Source organism: Beta vulgaris, chromosome 9 (genome assembly GCF_026745355.1).
Source record: "Beta vulgaris subsp. vulgaris cultivar EL10 chromosome 9, EL10.2, whole genome shotgun sequence".
NCBI lineage: Eukaryota > Viridiplantae > Streptophyta > Magnoliopsida > Caryophyllales > Amaranthaceae > Beta > Beta vulgaris.
The window spans coordinates 49,437,123-49,457,741 of record NC_079210.1 but is presented as its reverse complement, the minus strand read 5'-3'; the positions used below and the strand labels follow the sequence as shown (position 1 = coordinate 49,457,741).

At 36.5% G+C, this 20,619-nt stretch overlaps 2 protein-coding genes across 19 annotated transcripts; both read right to left on the bottom strand.

The window, feature by feature from the left end:
- Window positions 1-145: 145 nt before the first annotated feature.
- LOC104904458 (uncharacterized) lies at window positions 146-10,741 on the bottom strand. 15 transcript variants are annotated; one of them, XM_048636105.2, is made up of 13 exons: window positions 8,404-10,413; window positions 8,082-8,155; window positions 7,798-7,983; window positions 7,617-7,712; window positions 7,447-7,518; window positions 6,870-6,986; window positions 6,393-6,636; window positions 2,563-2,636; window positions 2,279-2,464; window positions 2,098-2,193; window positions 1,979-2,050; window positions 1,486-1,545; window positions 146-1,298 (listed from the first exon to the last, which is right to left on the bottom strand). In XM_048636105.2, the coding sequence occupies exons 3-13, from the start codon at window positions 7,951-7,953 to the stop codon at window positions 411-413; spliced, it is 2,061 nt and encodes a 686-aa protein (XP_048492062.1). In that variant the 5' UTR covers window positions 7,954-7,983; window positions 8,082-8,155; window positions 8,404-10,413; the 3' UTR covers window positions 146-410. The 15 variants fall into 15 exon arrangements, with proteins under 15 accessions (XP_048492062.1, XP_048492059.1, XP_048492058.1 ...); XM_048636102.2 differs by having other exon boundaries at window positions 8,409-10,413; XM_048636101.2 differs by having other exon boundaries at window positions 8,082-8,746; window positions 9,307-10,413.
- Window positions 10,742-15,031: 4,290 nt separating this feature from the next.
- LOC125493141 (uncharacterized) lies at window positions 15,032-19,845 on the bottom strand. Of its 4 annotated transcripts, none has more exons than XM_057391954.1 (6): window positions 19,370-19,845; window positions 17,179-17,252; window positions 16,895-17,080; window positions 16,717-16,809; window positions 16,551-16,622; window positions 15,032-16,163 (listed from the first exon to the last, which is right to left on the bottom strand). In XM_057391954.1, exons 1-6 carry the CDS (start codon window positions 19,590-19,592, stop codon window positions 15,297-15,299), a joined length of 1,515 nt encoding a protein of 504 aa, XP_057247937.1. In that variant the 5' UTR covers window positions 19,593-19,845; the 3' UTR covers window positions 15,032-15,296. The 4 variants fall into 4 exon arrangements, with proteins under 4 accessions (XP_057247937.1, XP_048492080.1, XP_048492077.1 ...); XM_048636123.2 differs by having other exon boundaries at window positions 17,507-19,513; XM_048636120.1 differs by lacking the exon at window positions 17,179-17,252 and having other exon boundaries at window positions 16,895-16,998.
- Window positions 19,846-20,619: the final 774 nt, after the last annotated feature.

The window sequence follows — 20,619 nt, the reverse complement described above, 5'->3', positions numbered from 1 at the left end:
GGAAAACAGGCCCTTAGTTCCCTTAATTTCACATTTTCGCTACTAACTGCAATAAACAAGCCAGATTGAAAGTTTAGGAGTGGTTTGATGACTACATCTCTTCATGCATATACCTTAAATTAGCTGGTTGATTTGGACATAGAACTAAAGAACAAACGAAACCACAGCTAAATCATCAAAGAAATCTCTGAAAAGTTAATATCAATTCAAGTTCATCAAGGCAAAAGAAATACTAAATTTAACAGTCAAAACTCTAGAAAACATCCGAGCACCTTCAGGTCTAATCATGGACCCTTTATAACCTTTCGATAAATTCTAATAGCCTAGTGAACTTCCGTTGATAAATGATTTGAAAGCGACGGAAACAATCCGATAGAAGTTAGGTTTTAAATGCAGGAATGCTCTTAATGTCAGCTTTGGGGATCTTCACTTTTTTCTGCAGCAGCACCAGCCACATTACTCGAGTCTTTACTATCAGATGTTTGCGGCTGAATATGAGGTGGCTCTTGTGCTGGAGGAATGGCCGAAGGATAAGCACTGTGATAATATCCCGCTTGAGCAGGGGCTTGAGATGAAGGGTACCAACTTTGTCCATAATACGGGTACGATGCCTGGCTTGCAACTTGACCTTCTTGCTGCTGTCCATAACTCGCCTGTGCATAACCTGTTTGATTGTAATATGGCTGAACAGCTGGTGCACCTGAATAACTTGGATAAGCACTATAATCATTACCATGAGGAGGAGGTTGACCATAGCCCATTGCATATGCAGACGGGGGCTGAGATTGGGCTGTGCCATAAGAACCATATGCAGCTGGGGTTTCATAACCTTGCTGAGAAGTTTGGACAGCAGCAGAACCATCTGGCTGTGAAGATGTTGCTGGTGGTCCATATGCATAAGGTTTGGCCTCTGGAGTAGCCTGACCATCTTGCCCGAAATATGGCTGTTGCGGGTACCCTTGATTATAATTGTAAGCTGGTGCGACTTGGCCATAATTGTAATGAACATCTGGGGGAGTTGAAGCTGGTGGACCTTGTCCATACGCATTGTAGCCAGTATTCTGCTGCTGAGGTAAAGCAGCTGATTGGTCCCATGTAGTTGGCCGTGGAGGGTATCCACCATAATAAGGTGGTTGGGGCATAGCATAAGTTCCAGTCTGAGAGTATCCATATGCAGGAGGCTGGTGTGCAGAAGGTTGACCCTGAGGAGTCCAAGCAGCACTAGGAGGGTAGCCAGACTGTTGGTACATATTAGACTGTTGGTACATATTAGAACCAGACAAAACCTTCGAACGATTCTGGAATTGACACAAGAACATTTGTAGGTAGTAGCAGAAACCGGTAACTAAGTACAGCAAAACTGTCAGGTTACAGTTAGAATAACTTCCTCAAGGAAGGGTTACGGAGGGTAGTATGAAGCAAGAATGCTGAAAACATGTCAATTGGAAAATGGGAACATAGAAACTAAAAGCAATTACAGCTTACCCCACTAATAAATTCTCTTTCTGTTGAGTAATCACCAGGAGGAAGGTGAAGCGGAACAACCTGGAAACAAGAAAACCAGGACAAGAATAATCATAACTAGTAATATTCATCAATCAGAAAGACTGAAACTACAAAATAACATACGTTTCACAAGTTTGTATTTATGTGCGATACAACTGAAACTGCCTCTACTCTGAACTAACAACACAATACAAACTGTAAGATCTGAGAACAATATCATCCCCACAAAAGAGACAACGAGAGAAAATAAACATGTAATAAAGTCTAATTGCAACGGAAACCAAACAGACCAACTGCCTCTACTCTGTGCAAGCACCACGATACCAGCAGTGAAATCAGAGAAAATATGACCTCGCTCAGTAACCCCCCCCCCCCCACCCCACCCCACCCCCCCACCCACACACTGACACACACACAAAATGGTTCAGTCGAGAATAAAAATACCTCACAAAGTAGTTACTAAAGTACAAACCTGAATGCAAGCTCCAGACTTGCTCTGCATCGCTTTTATAGATTCACCTCCTTTACCAATGACGCGAGCAACCTGATGAACAGATGTCCACATATAAATCTCAAGACTACTATATATACCTTGTCATGTGGAACTTTCATAACAAGTTGCTCATCTCCAGCTTGTGGGGGAGGACCGCTTCTATCTCCAAACGAGGCAGAATTTGTTGAATCTGCCTGCTCATCCAATAAAAATTTAATAAACGAGAAAATTTCAGCAGAACTCATAACAAGAAGTTTGTAAGGCAGAACTTGTTCTCACCGCCGCAATTACTTCATTTATTCGTTGTTCCGCTCTGTTGATTTGCTCCTGTGTACCCATCAGCTCAACATCCCTTGTCAAAAAGGTAGGATTGATGTCTGCATCTGGAAGTATCTGAATTTTAGCTCCTGATTCTAATTGAAGATTTTTTACCATGTATCCTCCTCTTCCAATAATAACACCAACCTTTAGGATGTACAACAAGTAAAATTCATTTAAGGAGGGTGAATAGACAAAAACAAGAGAATAATCACTTTCAGACAAGTTCTAATTAAAGGTTCAACCTTAGTATTCGGGATACAGATTTTCTTGCTTCTTGGTACACTACTGTATTGATTTGTTTGAGTAACATAAGGCACTGGTAACATACGCAAAATGCAGTTTTAGTAATAATTCAGCAATGAATAATTGAACAGCCAAAGAAAATAAGGTTTGCGGGAAATAACTCAAAAGGTACAATACAGAGTATACTAACCTGGGTACAACAATGAAAAGTAGTAACAGATGATAAAGAAGACAAAAGATACCATAAACTGGAAAAAATAAGGAGACTAGCAAATTCACAAAATTAGGCCTACAGATGATGAGCAAAATAAGAAGACTAGCAAGTACCTAACTGGAAAAAAGGTCGGTCACCTCCAAGAACTTTTAGAGTGCATCAAAATTTCTTATTGGAAGATAATCGCTAAACTCCTTCCAAGAGCCACTTATTACATAGCAAAAAAGTTGGAAAATATATAGAAGGGGCCTAGTATATTTGCTGCGTTTATATAATTATAACATATATAACAATCATAAATCCCCACACTAATTGATATCGTGGGTATAAAAGTGCTATGGGCCAATGGCAAAGATTCACCAATCAATTACATGAAAGATCATGAGTATTCTCTTCACATGACTTGAGAATTTCAAGGTCAAAACTTCAAATATAGCCCACGGAGAGCATTGAAAATCTGCAAAGAAGTATTTAATGAACATAACATGATAACATGGCCCGGATATACATAACTCAACCGCGCAATAAAATGTCTTGAACTAAAACACCAATTGAAGAAATAAAAGGGTGCAGTCAGTCCTAAAAGGGAAAGCTTCCTTGCAAGGGCAAAGATAAGAATGCCACAACTCAAATATCGTCATCTAAAAAAAAAAATTGATTCAGGAAGAGTAGTGAGTATATGATACTCAAAGTGGCAGAATGTGAAGAAATAAAACCGTAAAGAAGGTGGATTTGACGATATGCCTCACTTTCATATAATTTTTCATGAAAAACCAATTTCAATTAGAAAACATCATCGTAAATTAAGTTTTCTTGTTTGGTTGCTCACAAGAAAAGTTTAAGAGAAGGGTAAAATGAAAATGTTAAAGGAGAACGGACAAGATAAGTGAAAGAGGAAGGTAAGGAGTAGGGTGGGAAATGTGGGTTTCTCTTACAAGAAAAATGTTTACCATCAACAGGATAAATTATTTGCCTTCCTCTAAAAACCAAAGAAAGCAAAATGGAAAAACCAGATGAAAATGTTCTCACCTCAACCAAACACTCTCTAATTCAAATAATATCAATTCCTTCATAAGCTCACAAAAGGAGACAATATATGTGAAGTGCCATCAAGATTACTGAGAGGCCACAGCCGCAAAATACAAGGTTCCACATGTGTTTCACTTTCACATGCTCACAGCACAAGATATATTGAAGTTAGCACTAAAAAGGTCATGCACAAGGAGTCCACATTTGTTTTTCATCAAAACAACCGCAAGAATCTTCGCAACAAGTAACAAGTAACAACTGCAAGTCCGCAACAACATAATCCCTCCGATCTTTATTAGTTTACCTGTTTCTTTTACATATAGTTTTAGGAGAAATGATATTGTGGAAGAGAAAAGATTAATTTATATTAAAGTTGAATGTGTGTGATGGAAATTTGGTGGTCTCATTCCAAAAATAATAACAAACATCCTAAAAGGAATACGGATAAACTAATAAAGACCGGAGGTAGTAATTAACAACTGCATTAATATAGGTACATGAACTATGAAGTAAGCAATCAAAAGAACATGTTAGAGAATATAACTAAATTGTCTAAGCTACTAATACATCAAAAAATCTGAATCCAAAGAACTCATAATGCATATTGATTGCGTCCACTAAACAATTCTTAGCTTTAATTAAGCAAAAACTTCAATTGTACATTTCAATTGAAGCTATAACCATAATAACAGTAAAATTACTATAATCGATAATACAAAACCCGAAAAACACAGAATAAGAAACATAATATGTAATTATTCAGTAAAAAAAAAGCGAAAATCGTGTACTAGTACTGAATTCTGAAACTCAAATGCAGCAAATATTGGAAGCTACAAAACAGTAATAATTAATAAATTACAAAAAAAAGTCATAAATCAAAGAAAATAAAGCAAGAAGTGGAGGAGAGAGAAAAATCCTAGGGGAAGAGGGAGGGATAAAAAAGTAAAAGTATACCAGGAAGAGAAGATTGAGAGGAAGAAATACAAGGAGAAGAAGAATCAGAGACAGTGCGAAGTCGTTTGTTATCGGCGTCGTTGAGAAGACGCGTAGCAACTGCTTGTGTTTTTTGCTTCACAAGTTCAATTTTTTCTTCAAGCTTTGTCTTTCGTCTAATTCCGCCATTGTTGGTTCCTTGTGACTCCATTTTCTCTCTCTTAAGTTTCTTTAATGGCGGCATCGATGAAACTAATAATTGACTGTTAAGGGAGAAAGTTAATAAGTTGTTATGCCTAGCTGGCAGTGGGGTAGTTAATCAGTTACAATTCAGTTAGCTCAGCTGATCTCAATTGTATAAAGGTAGCTGATTGTATGATTAGAAGATTAATGATGATAATAACAAATCTTCTTCTCTCCCACCTTCTAATTCTCTCTCTCTCTCTCTCTCTCTATTTTCTAACTAAATTCTGCAGATACTTAGTATCCTGCAACATTGACGAACTTCTAAAAATAGCAATCGCTGTTGTTGTTCTTGAGAGACTGTTAGAGAGAGAAAGCTTCGATAATTTGAGAAAATGGTGGAAAAATTGAAGGCGTAAGAGAGAGAAAGTGGTGTGGGAAATTTTGGGAAGAAGAAGAAGGTAGAGTGCAAGTGCTACTGTATTCTAACAGAAAACAACGAAGTCACGATGACTTAGTTAGTTAGGTGAATCTGAATCCTAACGATTTGTAATTTTTTTTTTTAAGAGCCAGTGAATTTAAGTTCTGTATTCTGTAACGAAAAAGACATGGTATATAAAATATTAAAAATGAAAATATTTAGGAAATAAATAAGCATTAATTATATTGATTAATGCATGATTGTGTTATAAATTCTTCAAAAAATATTATTTTAAAAAATATATTTAATGCTTATTTGTAACTATAAGAGCGGGTATTATATCAAAACTCTTCAAAAAAGCCCCGACTTTATTTTTCATACTTTGAACTTAATTTTTAATAAGAATTTTCAAATGTAGTATAATAATTAGTTTAATCTAGTTCTGAGCATTAGAGTCGAACTAGCTTAGGCTGTTTTTACTAGGTTTTGCCATAAAATTTTGAATGAAAGGAGGGTTGAATATGACCTGATCTAAATTATTACCAATAAGTATGGGTCTAGTTTACCATTGGTCCAAAAGAACAAAGCCTACAACATAACCAAAATGTTGTTATAAGTACCCTTTAAAGGGGAAAGCTAAAGGGAATTGTGACCTACTTACATGGCCACATTACCCCTCTCATACTCCACATTTTCTCTAAAATACATTCGGTTTGGGTGCTGATTTGAGCGTCGAAATCACCGCATCGGAGCCGGTGTTTATATGCTAGTACTTATTCGGAGCTCGGATCCAAACCCTCAACCAGCATCCCCAGATGCTCAAGGTACCACATTATAGGTTTTAACGGAAACAAATATGATTACCGAAGTTTGGAAAAATTCTCATAAGCATGGTGTCCTAATCTGAAGAAGTTGGCTATGGTGCTTTAGTTGTCTAAGGTTGGTAAATTTGAGGTGGTAATTTAACAATTGTTCTGGAGCCTAAATTTGCATGCTCTTTGTATCACTGAAATAGTTAACATTTTATATTTTGACGTTATAACCATTACCATGAGGAGGAGGTTGACCATAACCCGTTGCATATGCAGACGGGGGCTGAGATTGGGCTGTGCCATCAGAACCATATGCAACTCGGGTTTCATAACCTTGCTGAGAAGTTTGGACAGCAGCAGAACCATCTGGCTGTGAAGATGTTGCTGGTGGTCCATATGCATAAGGTTTGGCCTCTGGAGTAGCCTGACCATCTTGCCCGTGATTTGGCTGTTGCGGGTACCCTTGATACTTCAAAGGATTCTGAAATTGACACAAGAACATTTGTAGGTAGTATCAGAAACCGTTAACTAAGTACAGCAAAACTGTCAGGTTACAATTAAAATAACTTCCTCAAGGAAGGGTTACGGAGAGTAATATGAAGCAAGAATGCTGAAAACATGTCAGTTGGACATGTACAATTCACCAATATTCCCATAATCGCATTTTTATTGGAAAATGGGAACATAAAGGAACTAAAAGCAATCACAGCTTACCCCACTCATAACTTCATAGACCAGCTCTTCAGCATATTCTATCTGCTTCATAGTTCCATTTATATAGATATTTCTTTTTGTTGAGTAATCACCAGGAGGACAGTGAAGCGGAATAACCTGGAAACAAGAACACCAGGACAAGAATAATCATAACTAGTAATACTCATCAATCAGAAAGACTGAAACTACAAAATAACATACGTTTCACAAGTTTGTATTTATGTGCAATACAACTGAAACTGCCTCTACTCTGAACTAACAACACAATACCAAACTGTAAGATCTGAGAAAAATATCATCCCCACAAAAGAGACAACGAGAGAAAATAAATGTGTAATAAAGTCTAATTGCAACGTAAACCAAACAGACCAACTGCCTCTACTCTGTGCAAGCACCACGATACCAGCAGTGAAATCAGAGAAAATATGATCTCGCCCAGTAAATCCCCCCCCCCCCCCCACACACACACACCGACACACACACAAAATGAACAAAAATCAACGAGCCAACAGAGGCCACGGAAGTGGTTCAGTCGAGAATAAAAATACCCTCACAAAGTAGTTACTAAAGTACAAACCTGAATGCGAGCTCCAGACATGCTCTGCACCGCTTTTATAGATTTACCTCCTTTACCAATGATGAGACCAACCTGATGAACAGATGTCCACATATAAATCTCAGCAACAAAAAAAAAAAGGAAAAGTTGTCAAATCTAATAGACTAGAGAGCTAAGACTACTATATATACCTTGTCATTTGGAACTTTAATAACAAGTCGCTCACCTCCAGCTTGTGGGGGAGGAGCGCTTCTATCTCCAAATGAGGCAGAATTTGTTGAATCTGCCTGCTCATCCAATACAAATTTAATAAACGAGAAAATTTCTGCAAAACTCATAACAAGAAGTGTGTAAGGCAGAACTTGTTCTCACCGCGGCAATTACTTCATTGATTCGTTCCTCAGCTCTACTAATTTGCTCCTGCGTACCCATCAGCTCAACATCCCTTGTCAAAGAGGTAGGATCAGCGTCCGCATCTGGAGTAATCTGGATTCTAGCTCCTGATTCTAATTCAAGATTTTTTATCATGTCTCCTCCTCTTCCAATAATAACACCAACCTTTAGGATGTACAACAAGTAAAATTCATATAAGGAGGGTGAATAGACAAAAACAAGAGAATAATCACTTTCAGACAAGTTCTAATTAAAGGTTCAACCTCAGTATTTGGGATACAGATTTTCTTGCTACTTGGTACACTATTGTATTGATTTGTTTGAGTATCATAAGGCACTGGTATCATACGCAAAATGCAGTTTTAGTAATAATTCAGCAATGAATGATTCAACGCCAAAGAAAATAAGGTTTGCGGGCAATAACTCAAAAGGTACAATACAGACTATACTAACCCGGGTACAACAATGAAAAGTAGTAACAAATGATAAATAAGACAAAAAGATACCATAACTACTTACATATGTGAACAAATTCACAAAATTAGGCCTACAGATGATGAGCAAAATAAGGAGACTAGCAAGTACCTAACTGGAAAAAAGGTCGGTCACCTCCAAGAACTTTTAGAGTGCATCAACATTTCTGGTTGGAAGATAATCGCTAAACTCCTTCCAAGAGCCACTTATTACATAGCAAAAAAGTTGGAGAATATATAGAAGGGGACTAGTATTTTTGCTGCGCTTATATAATCATAACATATATAGCAATCATAAATCCCACAGTAATTGCTATCGTGGTTATAAAAGTGCTATGGGCCAATGGCAAAGATTCACCAATCATTTACATGAAAGATCATGAGTATTCTCTTCACATGACTTGAGAATTTCAAGGTCAAAACTTCAAATATAACCCACAGAGAACATTGAAAATCTGCAAAAAAGTATTTAATGAACATAAGATGATAACATGACCTGGGTATACATAACTCAACCGCGCAATAAAATGTCTTGAACTAAAACACCAATTGCAGAAATAAAAGGGTGCAGTCCAGTCCTAAAAGGGAAAGCTTCCTTGCAAGGGCAAAGATAAGAATGCCACAACTCAAATATCGTCATCTAAAAAAATAAAAAAAATTGATTCAGGAAGAGTAGTGAGTATATGATACTCAAAGTGGCAGAATGTGAAGAAATAAAACCGTAAAGAAGGTGGATTTGAGGATATGCCTCACTATCATATAATTTTTCATGAAAAACCAATTTCAATTAGAAAACATCATTGTAAATTAAGTTTTCTTGTTTGGTTGCTCAGAAGAAAAGTTTAAGAGAAGGGGAAAATGAAAATGTTAAAGGAGTATGGACAGGATAAGTGAAAGAGGAAGGTAAGGAGTAGGGTGGAAAATGTGGCATACCTTCCTCTTAAAAGGAAAATGTTTACCTTCCCCTAAAAACCAAAGAAAGCAAAATAGAAAAACCAGATGAAAATGTTCTCACCTCGACCAAACACTCTCTATGTCAAATAATATCAACTCTTTCATAAGCTCACAAAAGGAGACAATATATGTGAAGTGCCATCAAGATAAATACTAGGCCACAGCCGCAAAAATACGAGGTTCCACATGTCTTTCACTTTCACAGGCTCACAGCACAAGATATATTGAAGTTAGCACTAAAAAGGTCATGCACAAGGAGTCCACATTTGTTTTTCATCAAAACAACCGCAAGAATCTGCGTAACAAGTAACAACCGCAAGTCTGCAACAACATAATCCCTCCGGTCTTTATTAGTTTACCCGTTTCTTTTGCACATAGTTTTAGGAGAAATGATATTGTGGAAGAGAAAAGACTAATTTATACTATTAAAGTTGGATGTGTGTGATGGAAAGTTGGTGGTCCGATTCCAAAAAATAAAAACAAAAGAACTGGGTAAACTAATAACGGACATCCTAAAAAGGAATATATGTAAACTAATAAAGACCTGAGGTAGTAATTAACAACTGCATCAATATAGGTATATGAACTATGAAGTTAGCAATCAAAAGAACATGTTAGAGAATATAAGTAAATTGTCTAAGCTACTAATACATCAAAAAATCTGAATCAAAGAACTCATAATGCATACTGATTGCGTCCACTAAACAATTCTTAGCTTTAATTAAGCAAAAACTTCAATTGTGCATTTCAATTGAAGCTATAACCATAATAACAGTAAAATTACTATAATCGATAATACAGAACCCCAAAAACACAGAATAAAAAAAGCGTCAAAGCGATAATCGTGTACTAGTACTGAATCCTGAAACTCAAATTCAGCAAATATTGGAAGCCACAAAACAGTAATAATTAATAAATTATATAAAAAATTGTCATAAATTAAAGAAAACAGAGCAACAAAAGTAGGAAGGGGAGGAGAGAGAAAAACCCTAGGGGAAGGAGGGAGGGGTAAAAAACTAAAAGTATACCAGGAAAAGAAGATTGAGAGGAATAAAAAGAAGGATAAGAAGAATCGGAGACAGTGCGAGGTCGTTTGTTATTGGCTTCGTTGAGAAGACGCGTAGCAATTGCTTGTGCTTTTTGCTTCCCAAGTTCAATTTCCTCTTCAATCTTTCTCTTTCTTCCGTTTCCGCCATTTTTGGTTCCTAGTGACTCCATTTTATCTCTCTTAAGTTTCTTTAATGGCGGCATCGATGAAACAACTAATTGACGAACTTCTAGAAATAGCAATCGCTGTTGTTGTTGTTGTTGTGTGTTGTTCTTGAGAGAATGTTAGAGAGAGAAAGCTTCGATAATTTGAGAAAATGGTGGAGAAATTGAAGGCGTAAGAGAGAGAAAGTAGTCTGGGAAATTTGGGGAAGAAGAAGAAGTACAGTGCAAGTGCTACTGTATTCTAACAGAAAGTTAGGTGAATCTGAATCCTAACGATTTGTAATTTTTTTTTGGTAATGTTATATGTAGCCCTTAGGGCTGAGGATAAGCATTAAATACATTTCTTATTTTAGAAACAATTTAAGAATTTAAGACAAAATTACACATCATTTGAGATAATAAATGCTTAATTCAAGTTTTTATTTCCATTTTAAGTTTCTTATATATAGCCCTAAGGGCTATATATATCATTTTCCTTTTTTTTTAGAGCCAGTGAATTTAAGTTCTGTTACGAAAAAGAAATGGTATATAAAATATTAAAAATGAAAATATTAATAAAATAAATAAGCATTAATTATATTGATTAATGCATGAGTGTGTTATAAATTTTTCAAAAAATATTATTTTAGAAAATGTATTTAATGCTTATTTGTAACTATAAGAGCGGGCATTATATCAAAACTCTTAAAAGAAGTCCTGACATTATTTTTCATACTTTGAACTTAATTTTTAATAAGAATTTTCAAATGTAGTATAATAATTAGTCTAATCTAGTTCTGAGCATTAGAGTCGAACTAACTTAGGCTGATTTTACTAGGTTTTGCCATAAAATTTTGAATGAAAAGAAGGTTCAATAGGACCTGATTATTTGGCAAGAAATAGAGCATGAGGTTCAATATGACCTGATCTAAATTATCCCCTATTAAGTATGGGTCTAGTTTACCATTGGTCCAAAAGAGCAAAGCCTACAATATACCCAAAATGTTGTTATAAGTACCCCTTAAAGGGGAAAGCTAAAGGGAATTGTGACCTACTTACATGGCCACACTACCCCTCTCTCATACTCCACATTTTCTCTAAAATACATTCGGTTTGGGTACTGATTTGAGCGTCGAAATCACCGCATCGGAGCCGGTGTTTATAAGCTAGTACTTATTGGAGCTGGAATCCAAACCCTCATACCAGCATCCCCAGATGCTCAAGGTACCACATTATAGGTTTTAACAAAAATAAATATGATTACCGGAGTTTGAAAAAATTCTCACAAGCATGGTGTCCTAATCTGAAGAAGTTGGCTATCGTGCTTTAGTTGTCTAAGGTTGGTAAATTTGAGGTGATAATTTAACAATTGTTCTTGAGCCTAAATTTGTATGCTCTTTGTATCACTGAAATAGTTAACATTTTATATTTTGACGTTATTCAACAATTGCAATTTGAAACTATCTAAGATTGGCTATCATGTAAGATTTTGTTAGGTTAATCTCACTATCTTTTCAATATAAATACTTTTATTTTTAGTTTTTACAATACATAATTAATTTTTTTTTGACGGGCAATACATAATTAAATACTGCCTTAATTGTTTCGATTTCGTATCAATTACAACCGTGATTAATATTCATTTTTTTTTTATTTTAACGTGCAATTTGAGTGTGTCAATTACATAGATTACGTGATTGACATAACTGTTTCCTTAATTATATAGATTACCTATCAATTAAAATCCGTAATTAACGTCAATTATATAGATTAGAGGATCAATTATATGTGTGATTAAGGGAAGGGATATGCGTGATTATGGGAATTTCATATCCTTTGATTCCTTTGCCACGTGGACCATCTAATTGATCTTCGAAAAATACTGATCAACGAAGCATGCCACGTCATGTCACATGGGCTTGAAATCTCTAACTGAACGACACGTGGCCTGAAGGCTTTTTCTTTAGATATATATAGATAGAGATACGACGACGTTATACTGACTTTGATCAATCACATGCTCTCCCTATTTCCCATTTGGGCCTAATACGAGAACTTATGGTCATGCCCATATGCATGTAACGGTTGATCAACAGGTGACAACCTAGTGGTGTTAGTATCATCTTTAATTTTAGAGATTTTGGGATCGAGTTTCACTCATTATAAAAAGGGATCTTCAATTTTCCTCTTTTCTTGCTTGCAAGGGACTTCATCTTACTTTAAAAATATATACTTCCTCCGTTTTTTATTAGATGTTACACTTTTGAAAATTTGAGTTCCCTAGGCAAAAATTGAAGGACTAATTAGGAGAGAATGGGTAGGGGATTAGGGGAAGGGAGGAGAGAGAAAATGGAACCCAACTTGGTTCCCCCACCACCATCCCAGCAGTCAGCCTTCCTCCCCATCCCCGCCCATCTGAACTCCCAACACCACCCCACCATCCGCCCATCTGAACTCCCACCACCACCCCACCCGAAAACCCCACCCAGTCGCCCGAAAACCCCACCACCCCACCCGAAAATCCCACCCAGCCACCCAAAACCCAACCCCACCCGCCGAAAACCCCACCCAGCCACACAAAACCCCACCCCACCCGCCGAAATCCCCACCCACCCACCCGAAAACCCCACCATAGCCTCCAAACCCCACCTCTACCGTCGAAAATCCCACCCCAGCCTCAAAAACCCCACCTCTACCGCAAAAAACGGAGGACCGATGGGAATTTGCGCGAAGAAGATGGCGTGGTTTTCAGTGGGTGGGGGTGGTGATGGTGGTGGAGAAGGTTTTCGTGGGTGGGGGTGGTGGGGGAGGTTTTGCATGGGTGGCGCTGATGTGGTCGTGGGGAAGGGGGTTGCGAGGTGGGGGAAGGGAATGGGCAGCTGAGGTGGTGGGGGAGGGGTGGTGGAAGAGAGGGAGGAGGTGTATTTAATTTAGATTAATATATAATGAGGTTAAATTAAGTTAGTTTAATTTTGGTTAATTGTTATAAGTAAGAGTAAGTGAGTAATTTTGTAGCATAAAACTTTCCAATTTAGGAAATAAAAAAAAGTGTAAAGTTACAACCACATGATCACATGAAAATGCTCCTTACATGAGAAATGAGAATGAATCTCAACCACACGATTGGTTTAAAGTTACAACACTTATTCATTAGAGTTATTCCTTCTAAAAAACTTTGAATTCAAAAAAAAATTGTTTTTTTTTTTAATTTTTTTTCAAATATTTTTTGTTTCTGGAGTTACATCACTTTTTCATTAGAGTTACATCACTTATTCATAAGAGTTATAGCGTGTAAAATTCATTCTCATTTCTCATATATACATATGTATGTATGTAGCTGTTGAATAGCAAGTGATAACCTAGTAGTGTTGATATCAGTTCGATCTTAGAGATTTTGGGATTGAGTTTCACCCCTTGCAAAAAGGGATCGTCAATTTTCCTCCTTTCTTGCAAGCGACTTCATACTTCCTCCGTAACAAACTAGATGTCGTATTTTGAGAATTACATTAATAACCTACTATATTTGAATAATTTAATTTTTACTAATACACAATTAAATTTATGGGTAATGTTATATGTAGCTCTTAGGGCTACATATAAGCATTAAATACATTTCTTTAAATGGAAAAAGTTTAAGAATTCAAGACATATTTTCACATCAACTGAGGTAATAAATGCTTGATTCAATATTTTATTTCCATTTTAAGCACCTTATACATAACCCTAAGGGCTACATATATCATTTTCCTAAATTTATTAATGGTCTAAGTAGTGCATCGATAAACGTAAAATCAATGTGTAATATCTATTTTGTTATGGAGGGGGTAGTATATATCCAATAGATTGGTACTCATGTTTTCTTAAGGTGGTAGTATTTTAAAGAGGTTTGGGTAACATGCATAATTGCATATTGAACTTTATTTTTTTAAAAATATATTTTTAGACTGCAATAATGCGTTGATAGGTATAAATATAATTAACACTTTTTCGGTCAAATTCATAGTGTGTAAGAAGGGGAAGAAACCTCACGTATTTATGCCAATAGAGGAAAATCCAATTATCACTTAATCAATAAGAATGCAACAACCCAATTATTGATAATTTCTGTATGTGTATTTAACACTTTCTATTATGATAATTTCGCAATTGCTCCAAGAACCGGAGCTTCTAATTCAGTACTTTTTCTTACCACTATAAAACCAAAACATTTCCTTTTGGTATATAAAGGGACTACTAAACCTAGAAATGCCTTTAGGGTCTGTTCTCTTCGGCATAAAACAGTCGAACTGAACTGAATTGAACTACACTGAATTGAACTGAACTGAATTGGATTGAACTGAACTGAATTGAATTGAACTGAATTGAATAGTGATATGTGAGAGTAAAAGTAATATCAAGAGCTGAACTGAACTGATCTGAACTGAATTGAACTGAACTGAAAATAAGCTGGGGAAAACAGGCCCTTAGTTCCCTTAATTTCACATTTTCGCTACTAACTGCAATAAACAAGCCAGGTTGACAGTTTAGGAGTGGTATGATGACTACATCTCTTCATGCATATACCTTAAATTAGCTGGTTGATTTGGACATAGAACTAAAGAACAAACGAAACCACAGCTAAATCATCAAAGAAATCTCTGAAAAGTTAATATCAATTCAAGTTCATCAAGGCAAAAGAAATACTAAATTCAACAGTCAAAACTCTAGAAAACATCCGAGCACCTTCAGGTCTAATCATGGACCCTTTATAACCTTTCGATAAATTCTAATAGCCTAGTGAACTTCCGTTGATAAATGACTTGAGAGCGACGGAAACAATCCAATAGAAGTTAGGTTTTGAATGCAGGAATGCTCTTAATGTCAGCTTTGGGGATCTTCACTTTTTTCTGCAGCAGCGCCAGCCACATTACTCGAGTCTTTAGTATCAGATGTTTGCAGCTGAATATGAGGTGGCTCTTGTGCTGGAGGAATGGCCGAAGGATAAGCACTGTGATAATATCCCGCTTGAGCAGGGGCTTGAGATGAAGGGTACCAACTTTGTCCATAATAAGGGTACGATGCCTGGCTTACAACTTGACCTTCTTTCTGCTGTCCATAACTCGCCTGTGCATAACCTGTTTGATTGTAATATGGCTGAACAGCTGGTGCACCTGAATAACTTGGATAAGCACTATAATCATTACCATGAGGAGGTTGACCATAGCCCATTGCATATGCAGACGGGGGCTGAGATTGGGCTGTGCCATCAGAACCATATGCAATTGGGGTTTCATAACCTTGCTGAGAAGTTTGGACAGCAGCAGAACCATCTGGCTGTGAAGATGTTGCTGGTGGTCCATATACATAAGGTTTGGCATCTGAAGTAGCCTGACCATCTCGCCCGAAATATGGCTGTTGCGGGTACCCTTGATTATAATTGTAAGCTGGTGCGACTTGGCCATAATTGTAATGAACATCTGGGGGAGTTGAAGCTGGTGGACCTTGTCCATACGCATTGTAGCCAGTATTCTGCTGCTGAGGTAAAGCAGCTAATTGGTCCCAAGTAGTTGGCTGTGGAGGGTATCCACCATAATAAGGTGGTTGGGGCATAGCATAAGTTCCAGTCTGAGAGTATCCATATGCAGGAGGCTGCTGTGCAGAAGGTTGACCCTGAGGAGTCCAAGCAGCACTAGGAGGGTAGCCAGACTGTTGGTACATATTAGAACCAGACAAAACCTTCGAACGATTCTGGAATTGACACAAGAACATTTGTAGGTAGTAGCAGAAACCGGTAACTAAGTACAGCAAAACTGTCAGGTTACAGTTAAAATAACTTCCTCAAGGAAGGGTTACGGAGGGTAGTATGAAGCATGAATGCTGAAAACATGTCAATTGGACATGAATCATACAATTCACAAGACCAACTGCCTCTACTCTGTGCAAGCACCACGATACCAGCAGTGAAATCAGAGAAAATATGACCTCGCTCAGTAACTCTCTCCCCCCCCCCCCAACCCCCACACACACACTGACACACACACAAAATGAACCAAAATCAACGAGCCAACAGAGGCCACGGAAGTGGTTCAGTCGAGAATAAAAATACCCTCACAAAGTAGTTACTAAAGTACAAACCTGAATGCAAGCTCCAGACTTGCTCTGCATCGCTTTTATAGATTCACCTCCTTTACCAATGACGCGAGCAACCTGATGAACAGATGTCCACATATAAATCTCAGCAAAAAAAAAAAGAAAAGTTGTCAAATCTAATAGACTAGAGAGCTAAGACTACTATATATACCTTGTCATTTGGAACTTTCATAAGTTGCTCATCTCCAGCTTGTGGGGGAGGACCGCTTCTATCTCCAAATGAGGCAGAATTTGTTGAATCTGCCTGCTCATCCAATACAAATTTAATAAACGAGAAAATTTCAGCAGAACTCATAACAAGAAGAGTGTAAGGCAGAACTTGTTCTCACCGCGGCAATTACTTCATTTATTCGTTGTTCCGCTCTGTTGATTTGCTCCTGTGTACCCATCAGTTCAACATCCCTTGTCAAAAAGGTAGGATTGATGTCTGCATCTGGAAGTATCTGAATTTTAGCTCCTGATTCTAATTCAAGAGTTTTTACCATGTATCCTCCTCTTCCAATAATAACACCAACCTTTAGGATGTACAACAAGTAAAATTCATTTAAGGAGGGTGAATAGACAAAAACAAGAGAATAATCACTTTCAGACAAGTTCTAATTAAAGGTTCAACCTTAGTATTCGGGATAGAGATTTTCTTGCTGCTTGGTACACTACTGTATTGATTTGTTTGAGTAACATAAGGCACTGGTAACATACGCAAAATGCAGTTTTAGTAATAATTCAGCAATGAATGATTGAACAGCCAAAGAAAATAAGGTTTGCGGGCAATAACTCAAAAGGTACAATACAGAGTATACTAACCTGGGTACAACAATGAAAAGTAGTAACAAATGATAAAGAAGACAAAAGATACCATAAACTGGAAAAAATAAGGAGACTAGCAAATTCACAAAATTAGGCCTACAGATGATGAGCAAAATAAGGAGACTAGCAAGTACCTAACTGGGAAAAAGGTCGGTCACCTCCAAGAACTTTTAGAGTGCATCAACATTTCTTGTTGGAAGATAATCGCTAAACTCCTTCCAAGAGCCACTTATTACATAGCAAAAAAGTTGGAAAATATATAGAAGGGGCCTAGTATATTTGCTGCGTTTATAATTATAACATATATAACAATCATAAATCCCCACACTAATTGATATCGTGGGTATAAAAGTGCTATGGGCCAATGGCAAAGATTCACCAATCATTTACATGAAAGATCATGAGTATTCTCTTCACATCACTTGAGAATTTCAAGGTCAAAACTTCAAATATAACCCACAGAGAACATTGAAAATCTGCAAAAAAAGTATTTAATGAACATAACAAGATAACATGGCCCGGATATACATAACTCAACCGCGCAATAAAATGTCTTGAACTACAACACCAATTGAAGAAATAAAAGGGTGCAGTCCAGTCCTAAAAGGGAAAGCTTCCTTGCAAGGGCAAAGATAAGAATGCCACAACTCAAATATCGTCATCTAAAAAAAAAAAAAAAAAATTGATTCAGGAAGAGTAGTGAGTATATGATACTCAAAGTGGCAGAATGTGAAGAAATAAAACCGTAAAGAAGGTGGATTTGACGATATGCCTCACTTTCATATAATTCTTCATGAAAAACCAATTTCAATTAGAAAACATCATTGCAAATTAAGTTTTCTTGTTTGGTTGCTCACAAGCAAAGTTTGAGAGAAGGGGAAAATGAAAATGTTAAAGGAGTACGGACAGGATAAGTGAAAGAGGAAGGTAAGGAGTAGGGTGGGAAATGTGGGTTTCTCTTACAAGAAAAATGTTTACCATCAACAGGAAAAATTATTTGCCTTCCTCTAAAAACCAAAGAAAGCAAAATGGAAAAACCAGATGAAAATGTTCTCACCTCAACCAAACACTCTCTAATTCAAATAATATCAATTCCTTCATAAGCTCACAAAAGGAGACAATATATGTGAAGTGCCATCAAGATTACTGAGAGGCCACAGCCGCAAAATACAAGGTTCCGCATGTGTTTCACTTTCACAGGCTCACAGCGCAAGATATATTGAAGTTAGCACTAAAAAGGTCATGCACAAGGAGTCCACATTTGTTTTTCATCAAAACAACCGCAAGAATCTGCGCAACAAGTAACAACTGCAAGTCCGCAACAACATAATCCCTCCGATCTTTATTAGTTTACCTGTTTCTTTCATATAGTTTTAGGAGAAATGATATTGTGGAAGAGAAAAGATTAATTTATATTAAAGTTGAATGTGTGTGATGGAAATTTGGTGGTCTCATTCCAAAAATAATAACAAACATCCTAAAAAGGAATACGGATAAACTAATAAAGACCGGAGGTAGTAATTAACAACTGCATTAATATAGGTACATGAACTATGAAGTTAGCAATCAAAAGAACATGTTAGAGAATATAAGTAAATTGTCTAAGCTACTAATACATCAAAAAATCTGAATCCAAAGAACTCATAATGCATACTAATTGCTTCCACTAAACAATTCCTAGCTTTAATTAAGCAAAAACTTCAATTGTACATTTCAATTGAAGCTATAACCATAATAACAGTAAAATTACTATAATCGATAATACAAAACCCCAAAAACACAGTATAAGAAACATATTATGTAATTATTCAGTAAAAAAAAGCGAAAATCGTGTACTAGTACTGAATTCTGAAACTCAAATGCAGCAAATATTGGAAGCTACAAAACAGTAATAATTAATAAATTACAAAAAAAAGTCATAAATCAAAGAAAATAGAGCAAGAAGTGGAGGAGAAAAATCCTAGGGGAAGAGGGAGGATAAAAAAGTAAAAGTATACCAGGAAGAGAAGATTGAGAGGAAGAAATAGAAGGAGAAGAAGAATCAGAGACAGTGCGAAGTCGTTTGTTATCGGCGTCGTTGAGAAGACGCGTAGCAACTGCTTGTGTTTTTTGCTTCACAAGTTCAATTTTTTCTTCAAGCTTTGTCTTTCGTCTGATTCCGCCATTGTTGGTTCCTTGTGACTCCATTTTCTCTCTCTTAAGTTTCTTTAATGGCGGCATCGATGAAACGACTAATTGACGAACTTCTAGAAATACCAATTGCTGTTGTTGTTGTTCTTGAGAGACTGTTAGAGAGAGAAAGCTTCGATAATTTGAGGAAATGGTGGAGAAATTGAAGGCGTAAGAGAGAGAAAGTGGTGTGGGAAATTTTGGGAAGAAGAAGAAGGTACAGTGCAAGTGCTACTGTATTCTAACAGAAAGTTAGGTGAATCTGAATCCTAACGATTTCTAATTTTTTTTTTAGCGCCAGAAAATTTAAGTTCTGTTACAAAAAAAGAAATGGTATATAAAATATTAAAAATGAAAATATTTAGGAAATAAATAAGCATTAATTATATTGATTAATGCATGATTGTGTTATAAATTCTTCAAAAAATATTATTTTAAAAAATGTATTTAATGCTTATTTGTAACTATAAGAGCGGACATTATATCGAAACTCTTAAAAAAACCCGGACTTTATTTTTCATACTTTGAACTTAATTTTTAATAAGAATTTTCAAATGTAGTATAATAATTAGTCTAATCTAGTTATGAGCATTAGAGTCGAACTAACTTAGGCTGATTTTACTAGGTTTTGCCATAAAATTTTGAATGAAAGGAAGGTTCAATATGACTTGATTATTTGGCAAGAAATAGAGCATTAGGTCCAATATGACCCGATCTAAATTATCTCCTATTAAGTATGGGTCTAGATTACCATTGGTCCAAAAGAACAAATCCAAAATGTTGTTATAAGTACCCCTTAAAGGGGAAAGGTAAAGGGAATTGTGACCTACTTACATGGGCACACTACCTCCTCTCTCATACTCCACATCTTCTCTAAAATACATTCGGTTTGGCTACTGATTTGAGCGTCGAAATCACCGCATCGGAGCCGGTGTTTATATGCTAGTACTTAGTCGGAGCTCGAATCGAAACCCTCAACCAGCATCCCCAGATGCTCGAGGTACCACATTATAGGTTTTAACAGAAACAAATATGATTATCGAAGTTTGAAAAAATTCCCATAAGCATGGTGTCTAAG

Excerpts from the sequence above, each read along its gene's own strand:
- LOC104904458 (XM_048636096.2), bottom strand. The coding sequence starts at position 10,441 with ATGGCGGAAACGGAAGAAAGAGAAAGATTGAAGAGGAAATTGAACTTG. Across the intron at positions 7,984-10,273 it reads CTCTCAATCTTCTTTTCCTG|GTTGGTGTTATTATTGGAAG; the intron begins GTATACTTTTAG and ends TACATCCTAAAG. Across the intron at positions 7,519-7,616 it reads TTAAAGTTCCAAATGACAAG|GTTGGTCTCATCATTGGTAA; the intron begins GTATATATAGTA and ends TCTGTTCATCAG.
- LOC125493141 (XM_057391954.1), bottom strand. The coding sequence starts at position 19,592 with ATGCCGCCATTAAAGAAACTTAAGAGAGAGAAAATGGAGTCACAAGGA. Across the intron at positions 17,081-17,178 it reads TCTCTATCCCGAATACTAAG|GTTGGTGTTATTATTGGAAG; the intron begins GTTGAACCTTTA and ends TACATCCTAAAG. Across the intron at positions 16,164-16,550 it reads AGTCTGGAGCTTGCATTCAG|AATCGTTCGAAGGTTTTGTC; the intron begins GTTTGTACTTTA and ends TGTCAATTCCAG.